The 27,354-nt window shown below is 48.1% G+C and overlaps 1 protein-coding gene across 1 annotated transcript; it reads left to right on the forward strand.

The window, feature by feature from the left end:
- Nucleotides 1-127: 127 nt before the first annotated feature.
- Nucleotides 128-27,354, forward strand: LOC133264811 (sodium- and chloride-dependent GABA transporter 1-like). Its single transcript, XM_061444798.1, has 14 exons — nucleotides 128-467; nucleotides 5,225-5,356; nucleotides 6,048-6,148; nucleotides 9,163-9,272; nucleotides 9,630-9,762; nucleotides 10,787-10,921; nucleotides 11,912-12,015; nucleotides 12,316-12,440; nucleotides 13,245-13,357; nucleotides 18,363-18,494; nucleotides 19,213-19,315; nucleotides 19,731-19,831; nucleotides 20,619-20,786; nucleotides 23,368-27,354. Exons 1-14 carry the CDS (start codon nucleotides 230-232, stop codon nucleotides 23,470-23,472), a joined length of 1,800 nt encoding a protein of 599 aa, XP_061300782.1. The 5' UTR covers nucleotides 128-229; the 3' UTR covers nucleotides 23,473-27,354.

Below are 27,354 nucleotides of genomic sequence, written 5' to 3' on the forward strand. Positions count from 1 at the left end.
CGTGGATAAGCTGCACTGATATGCACCAGTCTATCCAGTGAGTCCACCTCAGACCCAGCAAGGTCTTCCCTTAAGCCAATTACATTAACACAGGATACCTTCTTTTTTCATCTTTTTCATCAGGAGCTTTGCCCAGCACTTCCCATTCTGTTCGTGCTTGGCCAGGGTGGAGGCTGCCCTTCCTGCTCATCCATCGCCAGAACAAGAGTGCCCACACATCTGAGTCACGATGGGCAAGATGGACAACACCTCCGTGGAGCTCAGCTCTCCCTCCGAGGTGAAGCAGGCAGCCCTGGAGGAGTCAGAGCCCATCACCCCTGAGGCTGTGAGCACCAAGAAGAAGAAGGAGATCCCAGACAGAGGTTCCTGGAAGGGAAGATTTGATTTCTTGCTGTCCTGCGTGGGCTATGCTATTGGGCTGGGCAACGTCTGGCGCTTCCCGTATCTCTGTGGCAAGAACGGAGGAGGTGAGAGAAACGCTCAGCACTGTGCTCATCCCTGAGCAGTCTTGTCCCCTGAACCAGCTTCTGTTTGGTGCAGGTCTGGGCAAGGGGCTGGTCACCTGGATGAGAGCTCCATGACATGAGTTATTAAGCTGTCAGCAGGACAGTTCCCATAGTCTGTGGGCTTACTAGCAAGCGCGGGTTGGGAAGAAGCAGGCCAAAGAAACAAGGAGTTTTGTGAAGCTTCTGCAGTTCAAGTTTGCAGGGCTACAGTAGCTACAGAATGTCTGGGACAGCATTTATTTACAAAGATAAACATAAATTCACACAGGCACCCAGCTGGATGCTGAGGCATTCCCAGGGAAATCAGATTATATCTGTTCATAGTGGATTTCTTCTCCATCTAGAGTATTCTTAAGGGATAACCATTTTGCATCTGAGTTTGGGTCACATCTCTGAGGAGTTTTGATTAGAAGCTTTACATGGACCATAGCAGGGCAGTATAGATGTATAGACACGCATGCATGCATACGTACACGTACACAGAACATGAGTGTCATCATCTGTGGAAGGAAATAAGCTTTGACTTACTACTAGTGCTGTGAGAAGGGTCACAATTATTGTCTCTATCTTAATCCTAATGTTTGGAAAACAGAGGCCACAAGAGAAGGCACCAACTGGCAGAGGACTTGCAGTAGCTGTGATGCAGCTGATAGCAGTGCCCTCCTCTGTGGATAGCTAACACCAGCTTTTCCATTCTTTTTATTATTGTGCCACTTCATCCTTCCTTTATCAGCTCTCATCTGGGACTTTGCCAAGCCATTGCAAGGCTAGAGGAAGGCAGGCAGAAGGGGAAACAGTGCTGGGCTAGAAGTCACGAGACCTGAGAGATCAACTCTCTCCCCAGCTACAGGCTTTCTGCTTGTCTTGGATGAAGTCTGAAAATACATTCTTGTGCCTCAGCTCCCCTTCGAGAGTCTCTTCTCACACTGCTTCTCCACATCGTTTTTCTTTTCCCTTTGCCTTGAATTCCCTTTTCAAGACCCACTTTGTCTTTGGCTCTCATGACTTCTCCTCATATCTCCAGCCCACTTCTGCTGTCTGTGCTGTACATGGTACAGGATGCCCTTCTCTTCCCATGCTGGGAAAGAGGTGCGTGGTCTAGCTCCCTGCAGTGCTCTGTCCTTGCAGCTCCATGGCATTTAGGGGGATCTTGACCCTTTCTTTGAAGCACATGGAGTGAGTCCCAGCAGGAGACTGGACAGTTATCCAATTCAGTATCATTTCATGCAGAGGTAGGAGTGTGCAGCTGAGCAGGGTGAGGTTTATGGGGATCAGCCAGGCCTACCTAGGGGAGCCTGTGCCACCATCATTGCCAGAGCTATGGTGCAGTTCTGCCATTTTTATCTAGCCACACTCTGAAACCTGACTGCAATAGCCCTCCTCATACAACATTAGCCCCATGGCTAAGTCCCAAGCACTGGTTTTCAGCTCAGCCTCTCCCCTGTGATTGCTGCGCCATCTCAAACGCACCCAATCTGTGCTGCCTGTGGCTCTGTCTCCTCACACACAGAGGTGGCGGTGACAAGATCTGTAATAAGATGAGGGGTGTTTTGAAGCTAAAACCAGTCCTACATATAAAGTCAGATGAGATCCTAGGACGGAGGGTGTTGTGGAGGTGTGGAGCACTATTGTTAGCACTAGCAGTGGCACACAGGGTGAGCTGCAGGCATACAGAGGGATCAGCTGGCTGCGAGCAAAAACACAGGGCAGAAGAAACATGACAATTGGTGCCTGTGTCCTCTCAAAACCCCTTCCCTGTCTGCCGGTTCGTGCCGTTCGTGTCAGCCTGTACGGCTCGTTCCGCTCACCTCTACCCGGTCTGGCTGTTCGCAGGCATGACTGTTCCCATAGCCGGCAATAATGAGCAGCGAGTGGAGGCTGCTGATGCCGGAGACAGGCGGGAGAGCTGACGCACGAACGCGTCACCGGGAGTCGATGCGGAGCAGCGAGGAAGGGTCGCACGGCATCTGATTCGCGATCGGGTGGGCACTGTCTTGGCTCTGCCTCCGGAGCAGAGCAGACTGTGGGTGGGAGCCTAATTTTAGCATGCTGCATGTGCGCTGCTCAGAGCATGGTCGTGTGGGCTGCTTCCATTACGCACAGGCAAATTGAACTGAATGGAAATATTGCCGTCTCGCTTACCACTGTCACATTGTATCGGCTCACGGGTGATTTGCTCGGCATTGTAATCGGGCACGTAATTAGGGGATATTCAGCCCAGCGGCGTGAGGCCCATCTGCTGTGGGAGCAGGCTTTACCCAAAGTGATGCCAGGGCTCCCTTCTGGCCCTGCACACTGCTCAATGTGCCTAGCTATGACTAATACTCCAGCTCTACACCGATTGTTAATTTCATGCAGTCCTTCTGATGTCAACAGGATTCTACCGGTCTAAATTGACTCTATATGCAGCTCAGAAGGGACTAAAAATTGTCTGTGTGATCCTGAGCTTGAATAACTTGAGAAAAGATGTTTCTTTAAATAAGCATCATGCATTTCTCATTTACACGACGAGACTCCAAGCAATGGCATGTAACAGCTTGTAATGCTCAACTTTTGATTTGTGGGCAGCGTTTGCAGTTTTGACGATTAATCGTTATTCCTTGCACTGCTGTGCATCAGGAGTTGGAGACTGCAGGTGGATTTGGGGTTACACAGTGAGGGCCAGGTGCTGTGTGATCCTTTCCCTGCTTCCAAGAGCTGGTGCCCTGAGAAGGCAGGATCAGCACCATCACCCATGGGCTTTGGAGACAAGTTTGGACTCTCCCAAGGTCACACAGTCATTTGTAGCAGGCCCAGGAACTGAACCAGACCTTTCCGCAGCCCATCCAGGGCTGGAGGTTAAAGACCATCCCTTTCTCTCTGTGCCAAGGATTTAGGCACAGGCATGCAACCTTTAGGTATACATTTCAGAACTGATTTCCCCTTTGGCTTTATGGCACCCAGGGATGCTATCCGTGCCTCCTCAGGGACCTGGCCCTCCAGATTGGAAGTGTCATTGCCAACAGCCTTCAGTTCAAGGCTGCAAGTCTGGTTTTAGATTTTCCCTTATTCCAAGGGATTTTTATCAAGCCAGGATAAATAACCTGGGTCCAAAAGTTTGTTTTTTTCCTTTTCTCAACAGTCTAATAGAGTCTCCCACCTACAAATCCTCCTGGCTTCCTGTAGATGTGAAATAATACAGGATCATCAGGCCTGTGGCCAGTTTTCATTATCTGCTTGCACAGAAGTGAGCAAAGCACTGTGACTGCTGATAATCCTTATCTCCAAACTCTACAATGAGGTACAGCAGTAGCTAGGCCGCATCCGTGTTCTCAGACGAGACCTGCAGGGCTCCTAGGATGCTGGAGCTTGCAGGCTGTGGCAACTAGCAAGGGGAGGATGCTGAGCAGGCAGTGATGCCCAAAGCTGTTTGCTCCTCCGTGCCAGGCTGCTGGTGAAGCCGAGAGCCTGCACTTCCATGCCAGCTTGTGATTCAGACTCATGGTCATCGAGCTGCTGGCCTGCAGCATGTTTTCTCCCCGCCACCCGCTGCCAGCTAGCTCCTCTTGCATGCTGCCTCCCATGCATTCCCTTGCCGGCTGCTGGCACCTGCCTCTCCCAGCTGGGCTCAGCTCCCTGCTTGGCAGGCAAGTGTCCCCAGCTGGGTGTCCCCTGAGCCAGCATCCCTGGCTGTGCCTCGCTGCTTCCCAGACCACGGAGAGCAGCTGCTGGAGCCTGGCTCTGCCAGCTGTAAGTTGGGCTGCAGTGCTCCAGAGTGGCTGTGCTTGCTGGCTCTGTGCTTGCTTTACCACTAGTATCTGGAGAAGAAAACTCAGGCTGACAGCTCAGCCCCCTGGCTAGTGCAGAAACCAGTGCTGGCCCAAGCACGGCCAGCTGCTTCTGCACAGCATCCCCTTTTTCACCGCAGCCAAGAGTTTGTCCTTCTTAGGAATGATGGCATGCTCCAGCACATGCATGAGGAAGCTGGGAAATGAGTTTTGTCCCAAGCCCTAGAAGTCAGGATGATCTGAACATGTACAGCCTTCAAATCACATGGCGAGGCTCTCGTATTCTGTTTGCTCTTCTAATAATGGAGTGCAAGTAATATCTCTAGTAAATGGCTGCATTAACTAATTTATAGTGATGAGATGATTTCCATGGGACCCATAGAGAAAAACAGTATTTTTGCCAGGAACTTACAGGGTAAAACCTAGAACAAGGCTGGGGAGGTATAGAGAGCAAATACAGTCTTAGCCATAGTTTCCTTAAGAGACTAAAATATCTGTAAACAAAGAAAGTAGTGGCCAATGCCAGATATTCCTGTGCCCTTTCAACACAAGCTAAAGAACTGGGAGCTGCTGCAGGTATGACAGAAGATACCAACAAGAAGGAATTACCAGTGTCAGTGCCCAAGTGTTTGGGTTTGTTGTCAGATTGGGTTTAGGATTGCCTAAGTATCTAACAACAAAGTGGGACTGGCATCACAAAGCTAGTGATGCTAGTATATGCATATATATGATTGATACATATATATCCATAGTGATAGGAACAGATCAGAGGAAAGCAGCGGTGATGTCATGGGGAAACTCACTGAACACACCAACTCCAGTTGTAAGCTGTCACCTCCAGGCAAGTCTGCTCCTCATTACCTGGGTGCTGCAGAGCAAGAAACTGCAGCTGGAGGTATATGCTTCATGGCAAAAGGGGTAGCCACCTGGTAACATTGCTTCTTCTTTCAGGGGCCTTCCTCATCCCATATTTCCTGACGCTGGTGTTTGCTGGGATTCCTCTCTTCCTGCTAGAAACTGCTTTGGGCCAGTATACCTCTGTCGGTGGATTGGGAGTCTGGAAGTTAGCTCCCATGTTTAAAGGTACTGTACTGTCAGTTTGTGAAGGTGATGGCACATAACTACAGACAAAAACTCTTTTGGGAAGCAAATCAGCAAATCCCTGGGGACTGGGATGGGGTGCAGGTGAGGGGAGGTTTTTCCCTCTGTCTTCACTAAGCTATCCTTCACCTGTAATCACTAACATCACTGTGTTCTCTTTAAGCAATCTTGTGTGGTAAGAAGGCATTTCATGAGCAGCAGGATTGCAATGGAGGGGCTCTGGCTGCAGAAGACCTGATCCAACCCTCCCTATGGAGGCTTACTTTAATTGCACGGGAAAGCTGTACACGGGGAACATGAACCTCTTGCCATGAACGGAATAACTACATTCTGGAAACTAGTGGTGATTTGGAAATGCCTTTTATGTGGGAAAAATCAGTTCTGCCAGGGAAGTGGCCAGATCCTGTTTTCGTGGAGCTCTGTCCCTAAAGTACCCATAGCATACTGTAAGATAACACCCAGTGGAAATAGGTGGATGAGAGACTGAGGGAATGAGCCTCTCTTGCTGACCAGCTCACAGCGCGACTCTAATACATGCTGTGTTGATGAGCTGATTTGCTTTTTCTGGCGTTGCCACAAAATTTACTGTGGCGCCCACGAGCTCAAATGGGTACCAGAGATCTTGTTTGATGCTCTCTGCCTTCATGGTGCTGCTCTCTGCCTTCATTCACAGGAGTGGGACTGGCAGCTATGATTCTCTCCTTCTGGCTGAACATCTACTACATTGTCATCATTGCCTGGGCTCTCTACTATCTCTTCAACTCTTTCACTGCGGTGAGTCACAGACATGTCTGCCGTGCAGCATTGAGTGTATTTTGGGTTTAGTCCCTGCTTTATGGGAAGTGAGTTTTTTGTGCCACAAAACATGTGCTACCTGCTTGTAGTTTGTGCAATGAACCTTTCTCAGCACCCTGCTGTGTCCTTCCTGAAGAGGTTCATCAGCTCTGAGGTTCATCAGCTCTGGAGGCTGTTGCGCTGATCGGCGCTGATGCTTGTCTTCTGGAGATAATATTCCTCTGAAGGGGATGGCCTCATCCCCTCTCTGGGAGCTGTTCCTACTCATGTCAGTCTTTAAAACTCACCCTGTTGTATTTCTAGAGCTGTGTGAATCTGAGAGCTGCACATTTCCACAACTGATTTTGTAACATGTTCTTATTACCCAGGACTTAGTCATGACCTCAATTAGTCCTCACTTACACTTCTCTTGATAAATGAAATACAAAGGATTTTTTTTTTTTCTAGGAAAAAGATTCAGAAAGCATTTAAACATCTGCTTGTGACTGTCCCTTAGCATGAACTTTGGCATTGATGTTTATAGTGGATTCCTCTATTGCAGGGTCTTTTGCCATACAAGGTTAGAATCATACCCCACAATAACTTCTTGGTGGCTGAATTATTTATTTCAGCCCAGCAGCTGACAAGATCTCCCTCAACTTAACTCTCTGAGCAACCTGCAACCTTAAAGATACCAGCCTTATGGTTCAAATGAGATCTTTTCTCATTTCGTTTAGATATAAACCTGAAATGCTGCTCTGAATGATGTACACCCAGTTTGAATTTTTGTTTGATTTCAAGTGCATATCAAGACTTTGGGTAAAATAGTCTGTTTGGTGTTCCCAGCTCTGCTTCTACCACCAATACCCACTGTAGGATCCTGGGTCAAGAACAGAATTGTTGGTCATGGATTATTAGGTGCACCCTCAGGGGATTCCTAAATGGAAAGAAGTCTACCCCAAAGGAACCCATCCTAAGTTACACCCTGAGAAGGATGTAACTTAGGATGAGGCTTTGGTACATTCAGGTGTCAGACCTGACTGGTGACAGCGCTCATATCTGCACAGGCAGTTCCAGAGGTGTGGCTCAAGAATTTTTAGAATCATAGAATAGAATCATAGGATAGTTAGGGTTGGAAAGGACCTTAAGATCATCAAGTTCCAACCCCCCTGCCATGGGCAGGGACACCTCACACTAAACCATGCCACCCAAGGCTCTGTCCAACCTGGCCTTGAACACCACCAGGGATGGAGCATTCACAACCTCCCTGGGCAACCCATTCCAGTGCCTCACCACCCTAACAGTAAAGAACTTCTTCTTATATCCAGTCTAAACTTTCCCTGTTCGAGTTTTAACCTGTTACCCCTTGTCCTATCACTACAGTCCCTAATGAAGAGTCCCTCCCCAGCATCCCTATAGCCCCCCTTCAGACACTGGAAGGCTGCTATGAGGTCTCCATGCAGCCTTCTCTTCTCCAGCCTGAACAGCCCCAACTTTCTCAGCCTGTCTTCATACGGGAGGTGCTCCAGTCCCCTGATCATCCTCGTGGCCCTCCTCTGGACTTGTTCCAACAGTTCCATGTCCTTTTTATGTTGAGGACACCAGAACTGCACACAATACTCCAGATTCCCAAAAGGTACCAATAACAAAGTTACACTGATGCCTGTCCCCTGCCTCTTCTAAATTTGACTGGGAGTCTTTTGAACCTGAATAGGAGCCAAGCTTGCCTTCCACAGTTCCTATCCTCTGAAATTCAGAGAAAATGGAGAAGCAACAAACTCTTCCCCTGCCTGCCCCTCCTTATAAGAGATGTGTGGACTTATAAGTCTCTGCAAACTGCTTGGTTGAAGGGCTGCTGTAAGTGCTGCTTGACTCGTTGCATCTGCTTGAGGGCAAGCAGCAAGTCCAAAATAAAATCGCTGGGTGGGTGCAAACAACCTGAGTGGCCATTGGGGTTTCCTTGCCTGTATCTACCATAGCCCTTCTTCTGCCAAGCCAGCATGAACCTTAGGAGGTATCATCTGCTACAGTGAACTGATTTAGATGGCAGGTGAAGGCAGCACTTAAATGCACTGATGCCTCAAAGCACTTAAAACACAGATAGTATTTCTAAAGGGGTTTGTGCTCATGGATCAATAGGAATTCTTAAAGCTTTGTTGAGCTGGAGCCTGAGGACTTTTCTGCAGAGGGAAATCATCCAGAATAGCCGTTCTGTGTTTATCTACATGCACTACACTCAGGAAATCCGATTACTGCTCTTGTTGGGTTGCCTTGGCTGTGGCACTACATGGCATGGGTGGGTTGCCCTGTGTGCTCATGCAAGCCCTGATGCTGTAGTCTCATTGCTTGTAGTGCCAGAGCTGATTGTATTAAATCTGTAGCAGTGTGCTGCTGTCACACTGCTACCTACTGTGTAAACATCTCCCAGGAATCCCTTTGTGCTGCTTATAATCAGGGCAGGGATTGTATGAAATAGCTACTATGCTTTAAATTTACTCCTGGGCTTATGTTACAGTAGTTTATTCATGTAGACAAACTGTTAGCTCCCATTCTCAATGCTACATTGCTTTTTAAGCATTGAAGCTTGGTATAAATGAGAGATAAGAAATAAATCAGTGTTTATTCTTTGTGAAGTAAATTCCAGCCACTTGTTGAGTGAAGCTAGCCTAAAGCTGTAATGACTACAAACACAATATCCCCCAGTAGCTATTTTAATTAGTAGCTATTAATTACCATCCGTTAATTGGAAATGGCTTTCTGTCCGGGGAATTGCTAACATTTTATTAGAGCTATTGCATTCCTATAAGCACATCATGATACTGTTTCCTGGAAAATCCGTGTCACAATTTATCATTATTTTGGCTACAAGGCTCCTGCCCATCCAGAGGAGATGCCTGTCCTCTTCACAAGAATAAATGGGGTTTCAGACTGAAAGAAGCCAAATCTTGCTTCTTGCTGCTGCCCTTGGGAGATGTCACGTTAATGATAACCCTGCTCTCGTTGTGCCGGTGCAGGACCTGCCGTGGCAGAGCTGTGGGAATGCCTGGAACACCGATCGCTGCTTCTCCAACTATTCCCTGGGCGACACCACCAACCTCACCAGCGCTGTCACCGAGTTCTGGGAGTACGTCCTCAGCCTGCCTACACCAGGTTTCTCCCCATTGCCGTGGCCATCTCGCCTGCTTGCTGTGGCTGTGCCTGTGCCTGCTGGCACCTTTCCTTGGTCAGCCTTGGCAGAAGGGCATTAGAGCTGACCATTGGCCAGGGTGGGCGCGGGGTGCACTGTGCAGCTGCAGGTCAGATGGATAAAGAGTATAACAGCCTCTCTGCCTCTCTTCTACTTCCTTTACCCCACCACAGTGTCCCTTTATGGATTTACAATCTCTTGTGCTTGTCTGCAACTGGCTCTTCAGCAGCCACCTCCAGGATCTCTGTCCCCAGGGGATGGACTTCCCCTTACCCCAACTTCTCCCATCCCCAGGAGGAACATGCACCAGATGTCTGGAGGCTTGGGGGAGCCCGGCACCATCCGCTGGCCCCTGGCCGGCACACTGGCCCTGGCCTGGCTGATGGTCTACTTCTCCATCTGGAAGGGTGTGGAGTGGACAGGCAAGGTACGGTGCAAGGATCAGGTGTTTCAGTGCTGCCTCTCAATGCTGTACTATAGAAATGTCCTCTGGGCTCAAATTTGTCTAAGTGCCTATAGCTAAGATTATGGGACTTGGGAAGAGATTTTCAGAGATTACTTACACTTCCCACCTTGGGACAGCCCTTTGAGAGACCAAGGCCTCTTCTCGGCTTCCCCTTTTGAAAATCACGGTCTCTTAAAATGTTGCTGGTGGAAATAAAACTCATCAACTCCTTTGAAAGTATTCCTCCTGCCCTTTAGGTATTGATGGGAGACCTTCAGATCAGAAGCGTGTTGTTATTCACTGTATAGCATTTCAGGCTAGCGCAGTAGAAAGGTAATTGCTTAGTTTAGTGAAACAGCGGTGCTGAAATGCTGAGATGTATTATTCGGAGCACAGTGTGGTGTAGCGGGACAATATTATGAAAGGAATAATCTAGAGGAGAGATCAGAAAGAAGCACTTCAGGCATAGGTCACTTGAGCTGTTAACTTCCCTGATGGCTCTCAAATAGGTTTTAGCTACACAGCCACAGCAAAGCCCTGGCAGTTGCTGGTACAGGCCCTGTGATGAGGGGTGTCATGTACCTACAAGTCCCTGAAACAGTGCTGAAAAGAAAGCAGTGGAGTCAAGACTCACATTGCTTGATGCATTGGACTAGAGAAACATGTTTTAGCTCTTCAGTAAGGATGTGATGACTTAAAGGGATTACTTCTGTGGACTAAATTTATCCCTGTGCAATTCCCTTGTCTTTGGGCAATTCATCCAGACTTTAGCCTGCTACTTTTGTGATTAGTGTGTCCTTGCGTGTCATTGGCAGGGGGAAACCTCAAACAGCCAGAAACATCACTAGCATAGGAGCGGGAGACAGAAAACACGTTGCCAGAAGTGGCTGTGTGCGGGCACCCTTTCTCCCTCACAGGGGACACACCGAATGCAATGCCCCCACGGGCAGGAAAGCTCCTGGGCAGTGGTGAGCTGATGACTTCTCTCCTGTGGTGTCTCCTGCAGGTGGTGTATTTCTCAGCCACCTACCCCTACTTCATGCTTTTCATCCTCTTCTTCCGGGGAGTCACACTGCCAGGAGCCAAGGAGGGGATCCTCTTCTACCTCACACCCGACTTCAGAAAGCTCTCTGACTCTGAGGTTTGTATGCTCTTGCCTCCTGGGGGTCTTTGCATTAATCTTCCTTGGTCATTTCAATATTAAGTATTAAACCTCCCCTGGAATAGTTCCTTGTTCAAGCAGTTATGACCCTCACAGACTGAGCAAAGCTGGAGGGCAGGCCCTTTGTGGATGGCAATCTGTGTAGCAGCTCTGGTGTACTCAAGCAGTGTTATCCATAGGACAGGGTGGGGGGTAGTTTCCTTTATTTCCCCAATAGGGGAAACTCCCCTCTGGGCTGGGAATGCTTCGTTTCACTGACTGTCCCAGGGCTGGTGACTTGGGCTTGATCTGGTGGTCCCAGAGATAGGATGATGCTGTGCACTGGCATGGGGGCCTCAGAAGTAGCACCAGCACAGCAGTACACAGCAGCAATTTTCTTGGAAGGCCTTAAACGGTGAGTGGTGGCCAGTAATGTTGCATTGGGTAGTGCAAGCACAGAGGGGACTCAGGAAGAGGATGATGGCTTGCAAAGGCAAAGCTTTTCAGGACACACAGACTCTGCCTTTTGCATCAGCGATACTCTTGTGGCTCCAGCGTCACCAGTCATGTGTGAGTGGAGACAACTAGACACCCATCATTTCCGAAGGGTTCCAGTGAGCCCTCTTGCAGGACACCCACTGTAACTGCACTGCCAGTTTCATTGGCTCTAATCCTGGAAATGGTCTCTCAAGACCAGAGGAGTTGTTTAAATACTATGCCATTAAGAAAGGAACAGTCTGCCCCCTGTTCTTGTGCCTTCTAGGCTTTAAGAGCTTAGGGCACTGGGACCAGCTTTGCAAGCTGTCCTCTGCAGTTGTTTGGACAAGATACTCTGTGTTAAAAAATCCTGGTTGGCATAACATAGCTACAGGTTTCAAGGTGGCTCCTGTGGCATTCCCCTTGCTAGCCCTGCACCAAGGTGCTGCAGGACATGCGCCTGCAGCATGGAGTCACTCCTGCCCCACTCCTCTCTCGGCTTGTTCTCCACAGGTCTGGATGGATGCAGCCACACAGATCTTCTTCTCTTATGGCCTGGGGTTGGGGTCTTTGATCGCTCTGGGGAGCTACAACACTTTCCACAACAACGTCTACAGGTCTGTTGTTTCTTACCAGCCTCCTGCATGGCTCATGGGTGAGGCAGGGGGACATGGGGATTTTGGGGTGCCTGATCGCCAACATTCCCTCGTTGGCAACATGCAGCTTAAGGGGCACACTGTAATCACCGCAGTGGGGCTTCCCTGCCTGCAGGACATGTAAGGTGTCACCCATGCTACCTCTCCAAGGCACAGGAACTGCTCTTGGCAGGGCTTGGTCTTTTGTTTAGTCCACCCTTCCCTCCTGGCTTCTTGATAGGGACCTGCAGGTGGTTTCTTTCCATTCTTTCTCTCTTCCAGAGACTCCATCATTGTCTGCTGTATAAACTCCACCACAAGCGTGTTTGCTGGGTTTGTTATTTTCTCCATTGTTGGCTTCATGTCACACATCACAAAGAAGTCAATCTCAGAACTAGCCTCCTCTGGTAAGCAAAAACCTGGGTTCAGATGTAACAGCAACCTCTGAGAGCAATTTGTTAGTGAACATGGTATGCTCCTAAGCTCCGGACCCCAAGTGTGCAACCGTCTTGGCATCCCCTCCCTCCAAGAAAGTTCTCAGGTACCTGTGGATGATGTTCACCACACTCTGGCTGCAGGAAATATCACCTGCTTCTAATTATCTCCTCCTTTCAGTGCTGAAGTTTCATCCGCTTTTGCTGCAGTGAAATATTTAGGCCATTTGCTTTCTAAATCCTCCCTATGGAGAACAGCTACTGCCTATGTTTTCAGTAGATGTAATCAACATTTGGAATTCCTTTTCCATGCAAAATTTTGAAACTGTAATCACAGAATAATTTCTTACCCGAGATGGGACACTGTCTTTTTGCAGAAAAACATATTTTGAAATCACTGCCTTACCTGAGAAAGCTTTTATCTCAAGAAACTGTGCTTTGTGATGGAAAAAACAAAACCATCAGGGAAGTTATAACAAGCTCTGAATATCAGTTTATTTTGTAGCATAGTGTTCCAGCTCAATTTGGTAGCAATGATTTGATGACTTGCTTGCTTGCAGGAAAGGAAAAGGCAAAGCATTTCTTCAGTGCCTCCCCATTCTACCCCTGTGCACCCCACTGAGTTGACGGGTGAAGGCTCTGGTGTTTCTAACTCCTATATTAAATACCTGCAATTCTTGACTGATCATACTCTCTCTGTTCAACTGCATCCCTTAGATCAGACTTCCCATCAAATGCTTTATAAACATGGGCTTATCCCTCTTTTCATTACTGCAGGCCCTGGACTGGCTTTCCTCGCCTACCCACAGGTTGTCACACAGCTGCCCCTGTCCCCTCTCTGGTCTATCCTCTTCTTCTCCATGCTGATGATGTTGGGTCTGGATAGTCAGGTGAGACTGCACAGGGACAAAGTGGGGTAACATGCAAAGATATCTTCACATATGATGATGGTGTCCCATTTGCATCCTGAGACAGTGCAGAGCAGGGTCTTTTCTTACTCTTCATGGTGAGATGCAGCTGCATGAAACAAATCCTCCTGTGTGGTCATCACCTCTGTGCTTGTCCCTAATGTAGACATATACTGCAAGTGTGGTGGTATCTCACCTCTACTCAATGAACCAGTCCTTTTCGTGCTGCTGATTAAAAATAAGAGTAATGACCAGCTTTGAGCAGCCCAGCAGAACCAGCCTTATAAGACAGTCACCACTTCCTTAGGAGGGGAGAATCTTTGGAAAGCTTATCTCCATTCAGATCAATTTTTGACCCCAGTGAAGTGCCAGCACTACTGTATGGGCATAGCATGTCCCCATCTTGCTGGGTGACTCTGGCAGCTGAGCTGAAAGGCTCTAAGTGAGGCTAGCAGGAAACTATTCATGCCAAAATATTTTGGAGCAAAGAAAAAAAGGAAAAAGATTTATCTCAAGTGATAACTGCTTTGTTCTTGTAAGGCACAGTTTCCTCCATCCCCTAATGGAGAATGAGGCAAGAAAATACATTATTTTGGCTTACTTCTATAGACTAGGTAGAAAGTCTCCATCTTCTTGCTCTCAGGAGCTGGAAGAAGCATGTCCACACAAGGTACTAGCCTCCAACCAGACCCAGTGCTCTGGCACAATGTTGAGAACGGCAGTGTTGCAGTGTTTGAATCGGGCTCCCCCATGGTGTGAGGGTGGTGGTTTGATGCTGTGTTTTGGCATTATTGACAATAAAAGTGTCCCTGAGCAGAGCTGAAGCACCCTGGCCTGGTTTGTAGGTGAGCAGGGGTAGGTCCTGGCAGAAGGAAGGAGCCATGCTTTGGGAAAGGCTGGGTACCCTGACTGCTTTGCCATCAGGTAGGCCTGACGAGATATTTGAGGGTGAAGCAGCTGGATGTAACAAAAGGTCTCCTGCCCCCCTCATGCCCTCACAAAACAAAAGAAATCACAGTCTCTTTGTTTTTACAGACAGTGATAATTTTTTTTTCTGATAATTCAGCATAAAAGTAGCTACCCAGTGAAGCAGTGAATTGCAGCATGGCTCCCTTTTGAGTGCATCAAAACCAAAGCGTCCTTCAAAAGCCTATGCTTCGTCTGTCACATCCTCCCCTGTGCTGGCATGCTCTTCCCTTTCATTGCAAACCGCTGGTACAAAATGGCTGCTCTCTTGGATAACAGGTAGTGCTCATAAAGCCAAGACTACTTTCTAATGAGACTCAGACCTTTTCCTGAAATGTCACATTTGCTTTCCAGGAAAATCTAATCAACCAAATCTGGATTTCAGTTATGGCACACTCCTATAAACACACCATAAAGCTCACCTCTGCATTACCACAGACATTCTTTGGCAAATAATTTCAAATATAAGTAAACGATTCAAAAGAAGCTACATTTACAGAAAAAAAAATAGTACTCTCGGTGGATTATTCACTCAGCCCTGGTAAATAGTCTGAGACATGACAATAAGCCCTCTAAGCACTGTGTGGAATTCGTTTGCTGCATTTGCTTCTGAAATAGCAGTTGAAATTCTCTAGGTCCCTTCTGACTGCCAGTCTCGGAGGGCAAGCTGTCCATGGGGGATATCACTGCCCAGAGAAGGAGGAGGGACAGGGAGGGAACAAAGCATCAAAAGGAAAGCAGGCTTTTAGAAAAGCACAGATAAATACATTTGAAGAAGCTTTCTGTCTGCATGCTGGAGCTCTGATTCAATAAAACACACCATTAACAGCATGGCAGCTTATGTGTGTAAAACAAATAGCCCAGGCTGCAACAACAGCTACAATTACACATGTGTTTTGAGGCATCTAGTTTGAAACCAAAAGAGATGTTTTTGCTATGTGCTGATTAAATATCATTTACAGATGGGGAGCAGCCATTTTTCATTTGGGTCAGCATCCCAGCTCATGAGGCATGGCAGGGCCATAGGGCATTTCTTGCACCCTGCATCCCCAAGGCTGATGGGCAGGGCTGTCCCTTGTCACTATCTCTACAGCAGAGATGCTTGGAAGACAGAATAGCAAAGGAAGATAGGGTTGAGATCTGCATTTGCAATGCAGGGACAAGGCCCAACCCCTTAAGTATGGTGGGAGTAGGTTCACGTATGCCCATTAGTTTTGATAGCAAGCTTTCTGCAGATGTAGCACAACTACCTCTGCCTCATCGCATCTGCAGTTGCTTGAATGGGATGAATGACCTATATCGATAGATATGCACCTCCCTCCTGTGCCCCCACTTGCCTCTCATGTGCCTTAATGCTCACTCTGCGTCTGATCCACCCGGACTTTAGCTCTCTTGCGTCTAGACCCTCTTGCATAACATGCTAATGCTTTCTTTTAACCTACCAGTTTCCAGGTCAGGCGTTTTGTCCCCAGGGGATCTAGCAAGCCTTGTGACTGCAAGCCTGCGTCTGTCCCATGTGAGGCCGTCTCTCACAGGTTATTCAAGAGAATTTCCAGCTGCCAGCAGCAAGACCCCCACTCATGGCTCTCTGCTGCACATTTGCTAGCTGTGGTTGAACCCCCTTATGGGTGCAGACAGGGTGTTATTCGTGGCCCCCAATACTGGAAGAGGTTGGGAGAGAGACTTCCCTTCAGACCAAGATGGCATTTATATTGACTCCCAAGCCCACGTTATCAGACACAGCAGCTTGTGTAACGACTAATCCCCTAGAGGGGGAAAAGAGCAAAAGAGGCTCTGAATGGGAATAAAATATTTAGTAGAGAAACGGTATCATGGGGCGAGGCATGAGGAAGAACAGAATATGTGCTAAATATATTAGCCACATATGCTAAATAAGTGGCTGGAGATGGTGAGAAAAACAAAACTTTCTGGAAAGTAGATTGAAGGCGCCTACTTAATCTCATGCAAGCACCTAAGGATGGTTATGCAGGTTGGGAAAGATGGACCCCAAGGCTCCCAGGCCACAGTCCCCAGGGCTGGATATAGGAGCTTCCTCCAGGCTGCATCACCTCTGAAGCTTGAGGCTAGCATGAGGCAATTTTCAGTAACAGTACAAAGCCATTGCGTGCTTTATGGCTAGAAGCAGTAGTGTGCCATCATTTGGTTCCCCACCTCATCCATTACATAGCAGCTTAATTTTGGTAGGAGGAAAAGAGTCTTCAACTCACTTTGTAACCCTTTTGCTCATCATCCATCTCCCTCTCATTCCTTCTGTGCTTTCCCTGCCTTTGATCCCTCTTCTGCACCAAAGGGCTGTCAGTTTTAATCCCTCCTGCTATCTGAGGCACCTTTTTCTTTTCTTCTCTTCTGGACACCACTCACACCCACCCTCTGCCCCTGACAACCCCTGGCCGCACGATGAACCCTTTTCCCTCTCTGCCTTGCCTGGTGCCGCATGGCTCCAGCGGTGCCTGGCCATGCATCCATGTGGAAGGAATAGCTTCCAACAGTGTCTTTTTTTGTCACTCTGGCTCTTCACACTGTGGTGGCAGCTCAGTCCTGAGTCTTCCAGACAGCGACCCAGGTAGGATGGGCTGAGGAGCTTGCTGTCAATGACTTTAAAAGCAGCTTAACCCATGCCCAAATCACAAAAGATGCTTTAATAGCGCTTGTGTCCATGACATAAAAGGTTTAGCTCATTAAAAACTTGAGTTGAAGCCGTTGAGCTTTGACTCTCTGGGGATATAAAGCCGTGGGCAGAAACATCTGCCTTTGCTTTGCCCTGTTCCAAGTGGAAGCCAGCCCCAGCAGCCAGCGTGCTCCTCCACCATCTATGACCAGCTATAGGCATGTCTCAGACTCCCCACTTTCCTCCCTTATATCTTTGTAGCCCTCTGCTCCTCTTTTCAGTCTGTGAACCTCTACCTCCACCTCCACTCTAGGTTTTTTTCTTCTAGTCTCCCTACTTAAAGCTGAATTTAAAATGCCAGCACATTTTAGAGTGCTGTCACAGGGACAGGGATGTCCCTGACATCAAAGAGCAATGACACCTCTTTCATTTTCATTGCGCTGGCTTGTACCTTTACTAAGGCTGACCAAGGAAGCCAGGAGCCTGTTGCCCTCATAAACCTCGCAAGATTTTTGCTAGAGGCAGAATGTGCTCGCTGAGAGCTGTATGTTGCCAGTTTCCTGGGAGTGAGATATAAAAGTGAATCTCACAATTCATCAAGAAGTAGGAGGGAAGGATGCACTTCACATATATACGTGCCATAGGGCAGAACTAGTAGGAAAACTAATTTGAAGGTTATGCTCATGGGGATGTCTTTATGTGTTATGGTGCAGACAGTGTTAATATACTGTGCCTGGTATAGCACTGCACAAGCTATGCAGGTGTTTTTAGCTCTAGAAAGACCATGTGCTGTGAGGATGGGCTTTTAATGTGCTACATGCATTTAATGTAGTGTGCTTGAAAAAAGTGATATGAAGGGCTGTGTATTATTAAGGACTATTATGATGCACATGCATGTGAGACTGGGCCGTGGGTAATGCAGCTCCTTAATGATTTTAGATCATTGAACAGCACAAGCGCTGTTGCAATAGGCTGAGAAGAGTACACATGGAAAAGGAAGAGCAAGCAAGGTCCTGCACGTGTCCCAGCAGCTGTGACAGAGAGCCTGGCAGCATGCAGGAGCAAGGCAGTGGCAGGGAGGCCCTAGAGGGTTCAGGGAAAGAAAGGAGAGGCTTTTTCCGTGGGAGCAAAAAGGCAGAGATTTATCTCAGCTAATTATAGGTATTTAACCACAGTGCTTATAGCTCCCTCTGTATTCAGTGGAGGGAGAGAAGCATTTTCAGAAGATGGTTCAGACCAACTTTGTGCAGAGATGCATCCTTTTCTTCTAGTGTTTGTAGGGAGCTCTTAAAGCAATGCTGGTTCACAATGCTGGCGTTAAATGTAGGTGAGAGTGATGTCCAGCTAAGATATTTATATATTTATGTCCTTGGTGTATACTTTTTCCCATAGTTCTGCACTGTGGAAGGGTTCATTACAGCCCTGATGGATGAGTATCCTCATCTCCTGAGAGCCAGGAAGAAGGTCTTCATTGCAGTAGTCTGTTTCATCTCTTATCTCATTGGATTCTCCAACATCACCCAGGTACAGCTAGCCATGCTCATACTTCCACTCTTGGCACATTTCTAGTCACTTTGGCATAGCACAGCAACACCAAAAGCTTTGGGAGAAGTGACAGCATCCTAGGAGCCATCCTAATGCTGTAGAAATGGGCTTGCTCAACATTAATACATCTCAGGCGTCTTAAGACAGTTCTGTAATTTTTGCCACCATCATGTCAGTCTGGCTTGGTTTTTTTTTCTATTTACAATAGCAGCTTAAGGCAGAAGAGCCCAAGCTGAGGTAAGATAACATAAAGAAGACGAGTCTGTTGAGGCCCTGAGCCTCTGGGGCTGAAGCTAAAATTCACGTGTGGAGGTTAGGGCTGAGTGGTCTGGAGACCCTTTGTGAAGCAGTGTAGGTTCATGATGAGGCCAAGCTTCAGTAAAACTCCTGGGAGGGCAGAGCACACTAAATTAAGTTAATCCATCTAAACCAGAGAAAAGTAAGACATCCTAGTGAATCTCTGCTTTTCTCCTAACCTTTGGCCATGCCTGAAAAAGACAGCTAATTGTCTGCAAGAGCACATCAGTTTTGCTGCTGGGAACCACGCTGCAGTGGAAACATTGCAACACTACCTCTACTGTCCAAGGAAATTAGCATTAAAGCCAGCAGATGCAGACAGTGGCAATCCAAGCAGTTAGCTGATATTGTCATCCATAATCTATAACTAAACTCATTGACCCTGGTTTTGTTTTCTCAGGGTGGCATTTATGTCTTCAAGCTGTTTGATTACTACTCTGCTAGTGGCATGTGTCTTCTCTTTCTTGTCTTCTTTGAGACCATCTCAATTTCTTGGTGTTATGGTAAGCACAAAAGACATTGTTCCTTTGTTTTCTCCATGGACATGGTGAGTTATTTCAGAAGTCTCCCACAGCCAAGTCAATGAAAACTTTGCAACTGAAAATAGCTTAGGTTGATAACCCGAGCAAATCAGGATCAGAAGACTGTCATCTCACTTCACCACCACAAAGACCTCTGCGCACACTGGCAGATGCCTAGGATCCTGCCCTCTGGTCCTTCAAGAGGACACCAGGAACATGGAAGCTGCTAGCACGAATTTGCTTTTATGTCTCTGTACCCCATCCCCTCCAGATAATGCTTCTCACGCCACAGCAGTGTCACCCTCTTGCTGTGGCTAGCCTGCGCTGTGTTATGAGAAGAGGTGATGACCATGGTGCTGAGAGGGGATGTTTTTTCAACACTCATTTCTTCCTGTAGGTGTGAACAGGTTTTACAGGAACATTGAAGAAATGATTGGCTACAAACCTTGCATGTGGTGGAAGATCTGCTGGGCCTTCTTCACTCCTCTTGTCTGCCTGGTAAGACCTGGGACAGCCTGTCTGCAGGAGTGGATCCAGAAGGGCCTTTTAGTTTGGATGGAGTGTAGGGGAAACACTGTTCTCAACCCAGTATAGGTGTGGTGCAAGGTGGTCCTGGGCAGACTTGAGATGGGTGAAGTAATACCCATCTCCAATAAAAGGAGCCTCTTTCACTCTGCCTGCTGGAAATCACCCATATGAAATGCTCTAGGTGATTTCTTTAACCTAAATAAGGCCATCAGTTCTTCATTTTTCTTTCTGAGATGCCAAAAAATAAGCAAATATTTTGCTGTTTTAAAAAAGCTATTATTGATTCTCAGCTACTCCAGCTCCTGCCTCAGCCACTGATGGACTTGTCAGAGCAAAAGTTAGCAGCAAATGCAGTATAACTGACTGCAGAGCAGTTCTACCTTTGCTGGTTCCTGCGTTTTCGACACAAGTAGTCCAGAGAATGGTGTGAGAAGGCCAATTATAGGAAGATGGAGGTTCCTGAGACCAGCTGTGAGGATCCTGTTAATGTGCTTAGGAGCTGGTGTGAGAGCACAACTAGTCCAAGTGGTTTAGTGAGGAAGGAAATCAGGGATATTCCAGCTCCAGCTTTTTACGTAGGACGATAAGAAATTATATGAAATTACCAGTTGGTGGGCTGAGGCCATCTAGACTAGATTGAGGAGCTGTTGGATTGCTGTGAGACTGTTGGGAACTAAGAGGACAGTGAAGGGAAGAGTGGGTGGATGGACCCCAATTTTGCACGCCTTCACCTGCAATGGTGGTGCTCTTTTCCCAGGGCGTGTTCTTCTTCAGTGTGGTGGAAATGACCCCTCTGACACTGGGAAAATATGTCTATCCCGTGTGGGGACAAGGCATTGGCTGGCTTATGGCTCTGTCCTCCATGATACTGATTCCAGGATACATGCTGTACTGTTTCTTCACCTCAACAGGGACCCTCCGGCAGGTATGAGCAGCTTCATCACTCCTCTTCTACTCTTTGCTTACAGTAATCCCCCCACTGAACTAAGCTTAAAGAAAACCAAGCAGACTCTGCTCTGACAAAGCTGTCAGAGTGCTTCAGGTTGATGCTGCAGGAGCTTTGCACACCCTCTCCTCCAGGACTCACATCAGCCCCAGTGCATAGAATGGCTTCCAGCAACATCGGCTGGAAGGGGACTTACTAGCACTACTGAGCACTAACTAATATCTAAATGGCTGGGAGCACTGCTGAGCAGCATGTCATTACTATGTCTGGCCAAGTGTGTAGACCTTCAGGTAGTCTATCCTTAGGTCCATTGTGCCTCATTGAGCTTTGTATTGCCACCATCACAAAAAGGAAGTCCTCCTCTGCTGAGTATATCTCTTTGATGCAGGGGACTGGAGCCCTGGAAGGGACTGGGAAAATGCTTGAGGTTTCTTAATCCAGGGGAATCCCAGTTTCTGGCAATCCCTGGCTATGAGCATGGTTACTTGGCACTTCCCATTGGAGAGATCAGCATCCCCAGAACATGAGGGCTTGAAGTATTTCAGAGCTAGGACCTGCTAGGGACGGAGACCTGCATGGTGGTAGTTTGCCATGCGCTTTGATAGGGGCACTCAGTGAATGATGGTTAAGAAGCAAGGAAGACTTTCATGTAGGACACACAATACTAGCAACTCCGATCCTGTTTAAAACATTTTCTTAGATAATTTGAGCAGGGTTTTATGTAGCAGTGAATCATGAGTCTCTGTGTGTCAGACCTAGTAATTACTGGTGAGATCTTATTTACAGTGTTGACATTCAGTCTTGAGAGCACTGTGCACAAAGTCCCTGGCTTGGTGTTGTCTGCTGCAAGCTGTAGGAATAAGAAGTCACTGCAGGGGTGCTGATTTATGCCTTTCCCAGCCCAGCTGCAGTAGCAAGCAGATGCCATGTAAATCCCATGGGTCTGCTTCATGGATACTGTATTTTGAATAATGCGCAAGTCAGAAACGTTTTAGCTGGATTTGCTGAGCTGAGATCAGCGTCAAGCTGCCTGCCTCTGAGGTCAAGTTGTAGGTGGATTTAACTTTCCCTCCTCCAGCTCTCCATTTGGATGGGCTCTGATGTAGGAGCTGGTGTCTCTGATCTGCTTCCAGTTTCTGGTCTCTCATCTGATGCTGAGTTTAGGTTCTTGCCATTAGGGTTGAGATCTGCACTGGTGCTCCTGCAGGCTCAAGCCAAAGTGTTATGTCAAGTCACTTTGGTGATATTGGGTTGAAGGCCAGCAGCAATTCCAATAGTAGGTCATTGCCCATGGCAGGGGGGTTGGAACTAGATGATATTAAGGTTCTTTCCAACCCAAACCATTCTATGAGTCTATGATTCTATGATTCACGCAAACCACCTGTACCAGTCAGCAGCGTGAGTGACTGGTGTGCACCCTCTCTCTAACAGCACCGTACGAATCAGGAGACCCAGACCTCCTTCCCATTCTCCATAGACCCAGGAGTGAGCAGCTGATGGCAGCAGTAAGAAAGTAGGAGCTTCTGTATGTGTGTGTGTTGGTGTCACAGAGACAATTTTTGGCCTGTTATATGCACAGATCCTGGATTAGTTTGTAATAGAGCTAGAGCTGGAGGGAAATTAGATGTCAATGCTGAATAAAGTGGTTTTGACAGACAGGAAAGATTACAAGTCGTTTTGATCCTGCTGAGCATGAATGTGTGTGTGTGGAGGAGGGGAAGACCATGAATGGCAGAAGAGGCTCAGTGAACATCTCAGGGACTTCACCCAGCAACAGCCACTTCAGTGGTATTGAACAGTAGAAGGTTGTTTCCCTTTGCTGGAAGGAGCTTTTCCTGACTTGGTGATGTATATTCAGGTCAGGCTCAATCTTCCTCTGCCTTCTCTTCTGCAGTTTTCAGCATCAGTCTCTCCCTGACAGGCAAAAGTGATCCATCCTTCTTCATCACTCCTGATGCTCAGTCCACATCTCCAGTAATTACTTGCCCTTCCATGTTTTCCTACATTCTTGCTTCAGTTTACTTGGCTCTGCAATTTTCATTCGATCAGCTCAGGGTGACAGGAACTGCTGCTAGTGCAAAGGTTTGTGCAGGAGGACTGGTCTCATCTGCATCAGTGGCACAGAGTAACCTTGCTAGCCTGCTGTGGATACTTAGTTCTGCTTTATAATCAACACTAGCTAAAAAATTACAGAAACTGGGAAAGAGGGTCTGCTCAGGAGCCTGTGACATTGCAGCTTTCTCTTGCTCCTACTTGCAGCTGGTAGTGCCTGGTAACAGTTTGCCTGTGTTACAAGTACTGCCTGTAATTCAGATAAACAGAGGAGCGGCTGTACTGTGTGCAACACCAAAGCAAAGGTGACTTGCAGAAGCTTTCATTGGGTTACTGAATGGTGCTGGAGGAGTAACTCCTGCCACATGCACTGTCTCCTCGCCCCCTAAGTAGGGCCACCTCTGAGGCTTGGGGTTAGGGATCCCAATGCTCAGCTGCTGCCATGCCCTGGCTGTCCCACCACTGCTCCGGTCCCCTTGGCTAACACACTCTCTCCATTCCCGGGCAGCGCTTGCAGCAGATGACACAGCCCAGGCCAGATGTGCATGCTCAGAACAACGGCCTCCAGCCAAAGACGTCTTTGAATGGGAGGATCTCGGATGCTGCTGTTTAGGAGAGCCCGGACCTCCTCACCCTGCCCTGTAGCTGCTCACGCCACGTTGTCCCTCCAGCTCCTCCGGCACAGCTCGCTGTCCCTGGCTCTGCAGTGGCTTTTGCTTCTCCAAGAGAGGACCTGGCAGAGGAACCCTCTTGCTCCTCTTCCTTCCAGCCCGGCTTACCAAGGCCCTGCAGGACTGCCACCAGCAACCACCTCCTGCAGCATCCTGGTCCAGGCTCTCACAGAGAAATGGCTGGTTCCAAGGTCTTCTTCCTCCTGACAAGGAGAGCTTAGACTGATTGTTGACCACTTGTAAACCTTTCCTTTGCCTTTCCTCATGAACCTTCACAGAGCATCCCATAGCACACAGCTGTGCTGTCACCCCCAAGAGCCAGGTGACACCAGGTTCAAATCCCAGATGGTTAGTGATTGATCTAGCATAAACCAGCACTAGCCAGCGCATAACTGGAGGGGATGTGGCCCAATGAGGGATTCCAGTGAGGAGTCCAGCATGCTGGTAGCTGTAGAACTTCACCCCACAAGTGGAGAAGGGCATCAGGACAGTGTGTGCTGCTCATAGGTGCTGTGTTTCACCCCTGCGTGGTCTCCAGACATTTCACTGCATCCATTGGGGCTGGTACTGTGAGCCAGAGCCTAGCAGTTTAGGCAACCTTTTCCTTCTGGAGCATCCTGCCCCTTCAGTTGTGTGCAGCAGCCACTCTGTGACCCTAAAATACAGTTAAAAGGGTGCGTGGAGGGCTTTTAGCTAGAAGCTCTCCAAGTCTCGTACACTGACCACTGTCTGCTGCAACCAGCTGTGTGCAGCGGCAAGAGGTGTGCTGTGCGATGGGGTGACTTTCCATCACAGTGCAAATCTCCTCCAACTGGAACAGGTTAGTTCCTGCCAAACACCCTCCCTGGCTGTGTCCCAGGGTGGTAAGCAGTAAGATGCAGCATAGTGTCCATGGGTGGTTTAGGTTATACCTCTTTGGGAAGTGGCAACACCTAAGTCCCAGCTGGTGGAATGCAGCAGCTCCTGGGGGAGCTGGTAGGATGTAGCCACCATGTTTGCATCCACTTCTATGAACCAGTGCTGGCTGGCTTTGGGAAGTGTCTGTACAGACAGCTGCTGATACTGGCACATCCCACCTCCCAAGACAAACATCACAGGGGCCGGGAGCTGTTGTAGATGGTGCTGGAGGAGTGTATAACAGCTCAGAGAAGGCTGGGAAGTATTTCAGAGCAGCAGCATATTTCTTGTTTATAAGGCCTTGAGAAAGGAGGTGACTCATCATAGCACCATGTGCAGGTGTGACAGTGATGCTCCCGTTTGCGACAGCCTCCCAATGACCCCGTGCAGAGATACCCATGTATTCAGAGCATTTGATGAGCTCCTGTCATGCCTAAGCACACATGGTGTGACTTAGTGCAAATTAGCCTTTCCTCTCCCTTGGCACCCTGACAGCATTGCCAGGTCTGCTCACACTTCCAGGTTCAGCTCAGGATCAACATTCATAAATGAGTGCCCTAGAAAACATGTCCCACTCATGCTTCCTACCAAAGGGTCTGCTCTTGTAGGGGACATGCTGAAGTGCCCCAGGATCCCACTACAGAGGCTAGCTGAGGGAAGGATGAACCCCTGTGCAACTGCCCTGCACTCCCATAGGTACTGAAAAATGATGCAGGATGGCTGTGTGCTGTCTGTCCCTGCCTGCGGCCAACCTGCTCTTCCACTAGTGTTCCAGCCTGAGGATCAGTAATGTAAAGAGGAAAAAAGCTGTCTCGTTAAAGCTGAAATCAGTGACCTTTGTGGTTGGGTCCCCTGCCAGTTTGCCAATGCATCACGATTAACCCTGCTTTAGGTGTGTAACCAGTTTGTATTTGTACTCTGGCTCTTAGTGGTTGTGGATGCCAGGGCCTGTCCGGCATCTGATCGTTAGGGTGTTTGCATCAAAAACAATCACAGGTGTTACACAGGCACAAGGAAACACCAAATTTACAGGTTTGATCTTGTAAAGCCAAAAGCGAAACACTGAAAGCTGCAGTCATAGTTCATCACAACTAATCTCAGCCAGTCACAGATATGTCATCTTTCCTTGTCCCATCGTTGCCAACACTAGTACAGCTGAAATTTTCTATCCCACTTTCACCTATTTTTATGAACTAGGAGACAAAGTAAACCACTCTTTATGCACATGTACGTCCTTTGAGAGAGGCATCTGTGTTGAAAATGGATGTTAACATCTGATCTCTGTAGTGATGACCTTTAGTAGAAGCCTACTTTTGCCTCTGCATCCAGGTCACATAACCTCCCTCCCTTTAAATGCAGACTGAGACTTTTGCAGGTGGGTGGTGGGCAAAGGATTCTTGAGCCAATTCTTGAGCAAGGCCTTAAACCCATGGAATACCCAGATTTTTCCAACTTCGTTTGGGCAGCTCAGGTGTCAGGTGAAGCCCATCTGTGTCAGTAGTCATTTCTGAAACTCTCATCTGAAGGGCTCAGTTGCTGGGAGAGCTGTTCAAAAGGGCTGTGCTATCCAGATTGTTCCTCCAGGGGAGTGGAGAAGGAAGGGTCCAGAAGGCAAAGTCCCTTCCCTGGTAGCAGAGGTAATTCCTAAATCTCCAATTTGCTGTGCTGTGATTTTAGTCCCAGCATCTCTCTGACTTGAGGCTTGTCTGTGGCGGGTGCAGAGCATCACTCCAGGTGTAGCAGAATGGGCTAGCCTGCAATCAGGCTGCTTATAATAACAATATTTTATGAGATTTAACCATTTGCTCAGTTTCCTGCCTGTGACCTTCTCTTTTGAGCTCCCTCCTGCCCTGCTCCTTTTCATTCTCCTACCTCACTAGCTCCTCTGTCATCCACCCAGTGGAAATGATCTAACTCAGCTTGCTTCTTCCTGCTTTGTCTCCACCATTGTCACATACAGCTCTCCCTCCTTTCTCTTCTGCTTTCTATTATTTCCTCATTTCTACCTCTATTATTACCAGCCCCACTTCCCTGCTTCTCTCATGTGTTCTTCTTGAGCCTTATTCCTTTGTGCCTATGGCTCGGCTTCTCGCTGTGTGCACGCTCAACCCTTCTGCCTGCTAAAAGCCTGGAGCTTAGGACCCCATGGAGGAGCTCAGCTTTTTGCAGGATCCAGTCCCTAAGAACCAATTTCCATCATTTCCATCCCAATATCAAAATTATAATGGCATTCCAGCTATCTTCTTTACCTCTTTGCACCAGAAAGCACTGTGCCAAGTGGTGTTATCGCTTTATACATTTGAATCCATATTCCACCAGTCTCTGCAGAGCTGTACCTGTTCTGAATGGTTTTGTGGTCTTTCCTGGTTTTGCAGCATTTAAGTTTCCACCATGAATGTTTGGATCTGCAAATTCCAACATTCATAGCCTTGCAGGGAGGAATTTGCCCTTAGTTAAGCTCTGTCTGATTGATCCCCTTATCCAGCATTTCAAATTGATCCCATCCTTACTGCTAGAGCAGCCTTCCCACTTCCATCGTGTGCAGGCTTTCCATCTAAGTGAGAAGACAGGAATGCAGATGGCTCCTCGAGCTCATCCCACACTTCAGAAGTACCACTATGGGCAGGTCCAGCAAAGCTGCCATATCTGCACGTTGACTTTTTGACGTCAGGCTTTGGATACCAGCCCCAAGGTACGTGCCATGCTTGTGCCAGTGGAAGAACCATTTCAATGCTGTTCCCACCATGCGTCCCTTCTGCTGATGGCCACTCTGCTCCTCATTCCTTTTGGCTCGCCCAGCAGAGAGGATGGATACATGCACGGCCAGAGGGTGGGATGCTGCTCTCTTCCCCTTGCTGTGATTCAGAAGGGGACACCACTGCCCTGTGCTCACCTACAGCGCTCCTGCCTGTTCTCCAACCTCTCGC

Source organism: Pezoporus flaviventris, unplaced genomic scaffold (genome assembly GCF_033815535.1).
Source record: "Pezoporus flaviventris isolate CSIRO_AGI_PZ_B2104156 unplaced genomic scaffold, CSIRO_AGI_Pfla_v1 ptg000002l, whole genome shotgun sequence".
Classification (NCBI taxonomy): Eukaryota; Metazoa; Chordata; class Aves; order Psittaciformes; family Psittacidae; genus Pezoporus; species Pezoporus flaviventris.

What these genes read in the sequence shown, in the direction of transcription:
- LOC133264811 (XM_061444798.1), top strand. Translation starts at nt 230, where the DNA reads ATGGGCAAGATGGACAACACCTCCGTGGAGCTCAGCTCTCCCTCCGAG. An exon ending in GTGTGGAGTGGACAGGCAAG is followed by an intron (nt 9,763 to 10,786) that starts GTACGGTGCAAG and finishes TGTCTCCTGCAG; the next exon opens with GTGGTGTATTTCTCAGCCAC. An exon ending in GATTCTCCAACATCACCCAG is followed by an intron (nt 18,495 to 19,212) that starts GTACAGCTAGCC and finishes TTGTTTTCTCAG; the next exon opens with GGTGGCATTTATGTCTTCAA.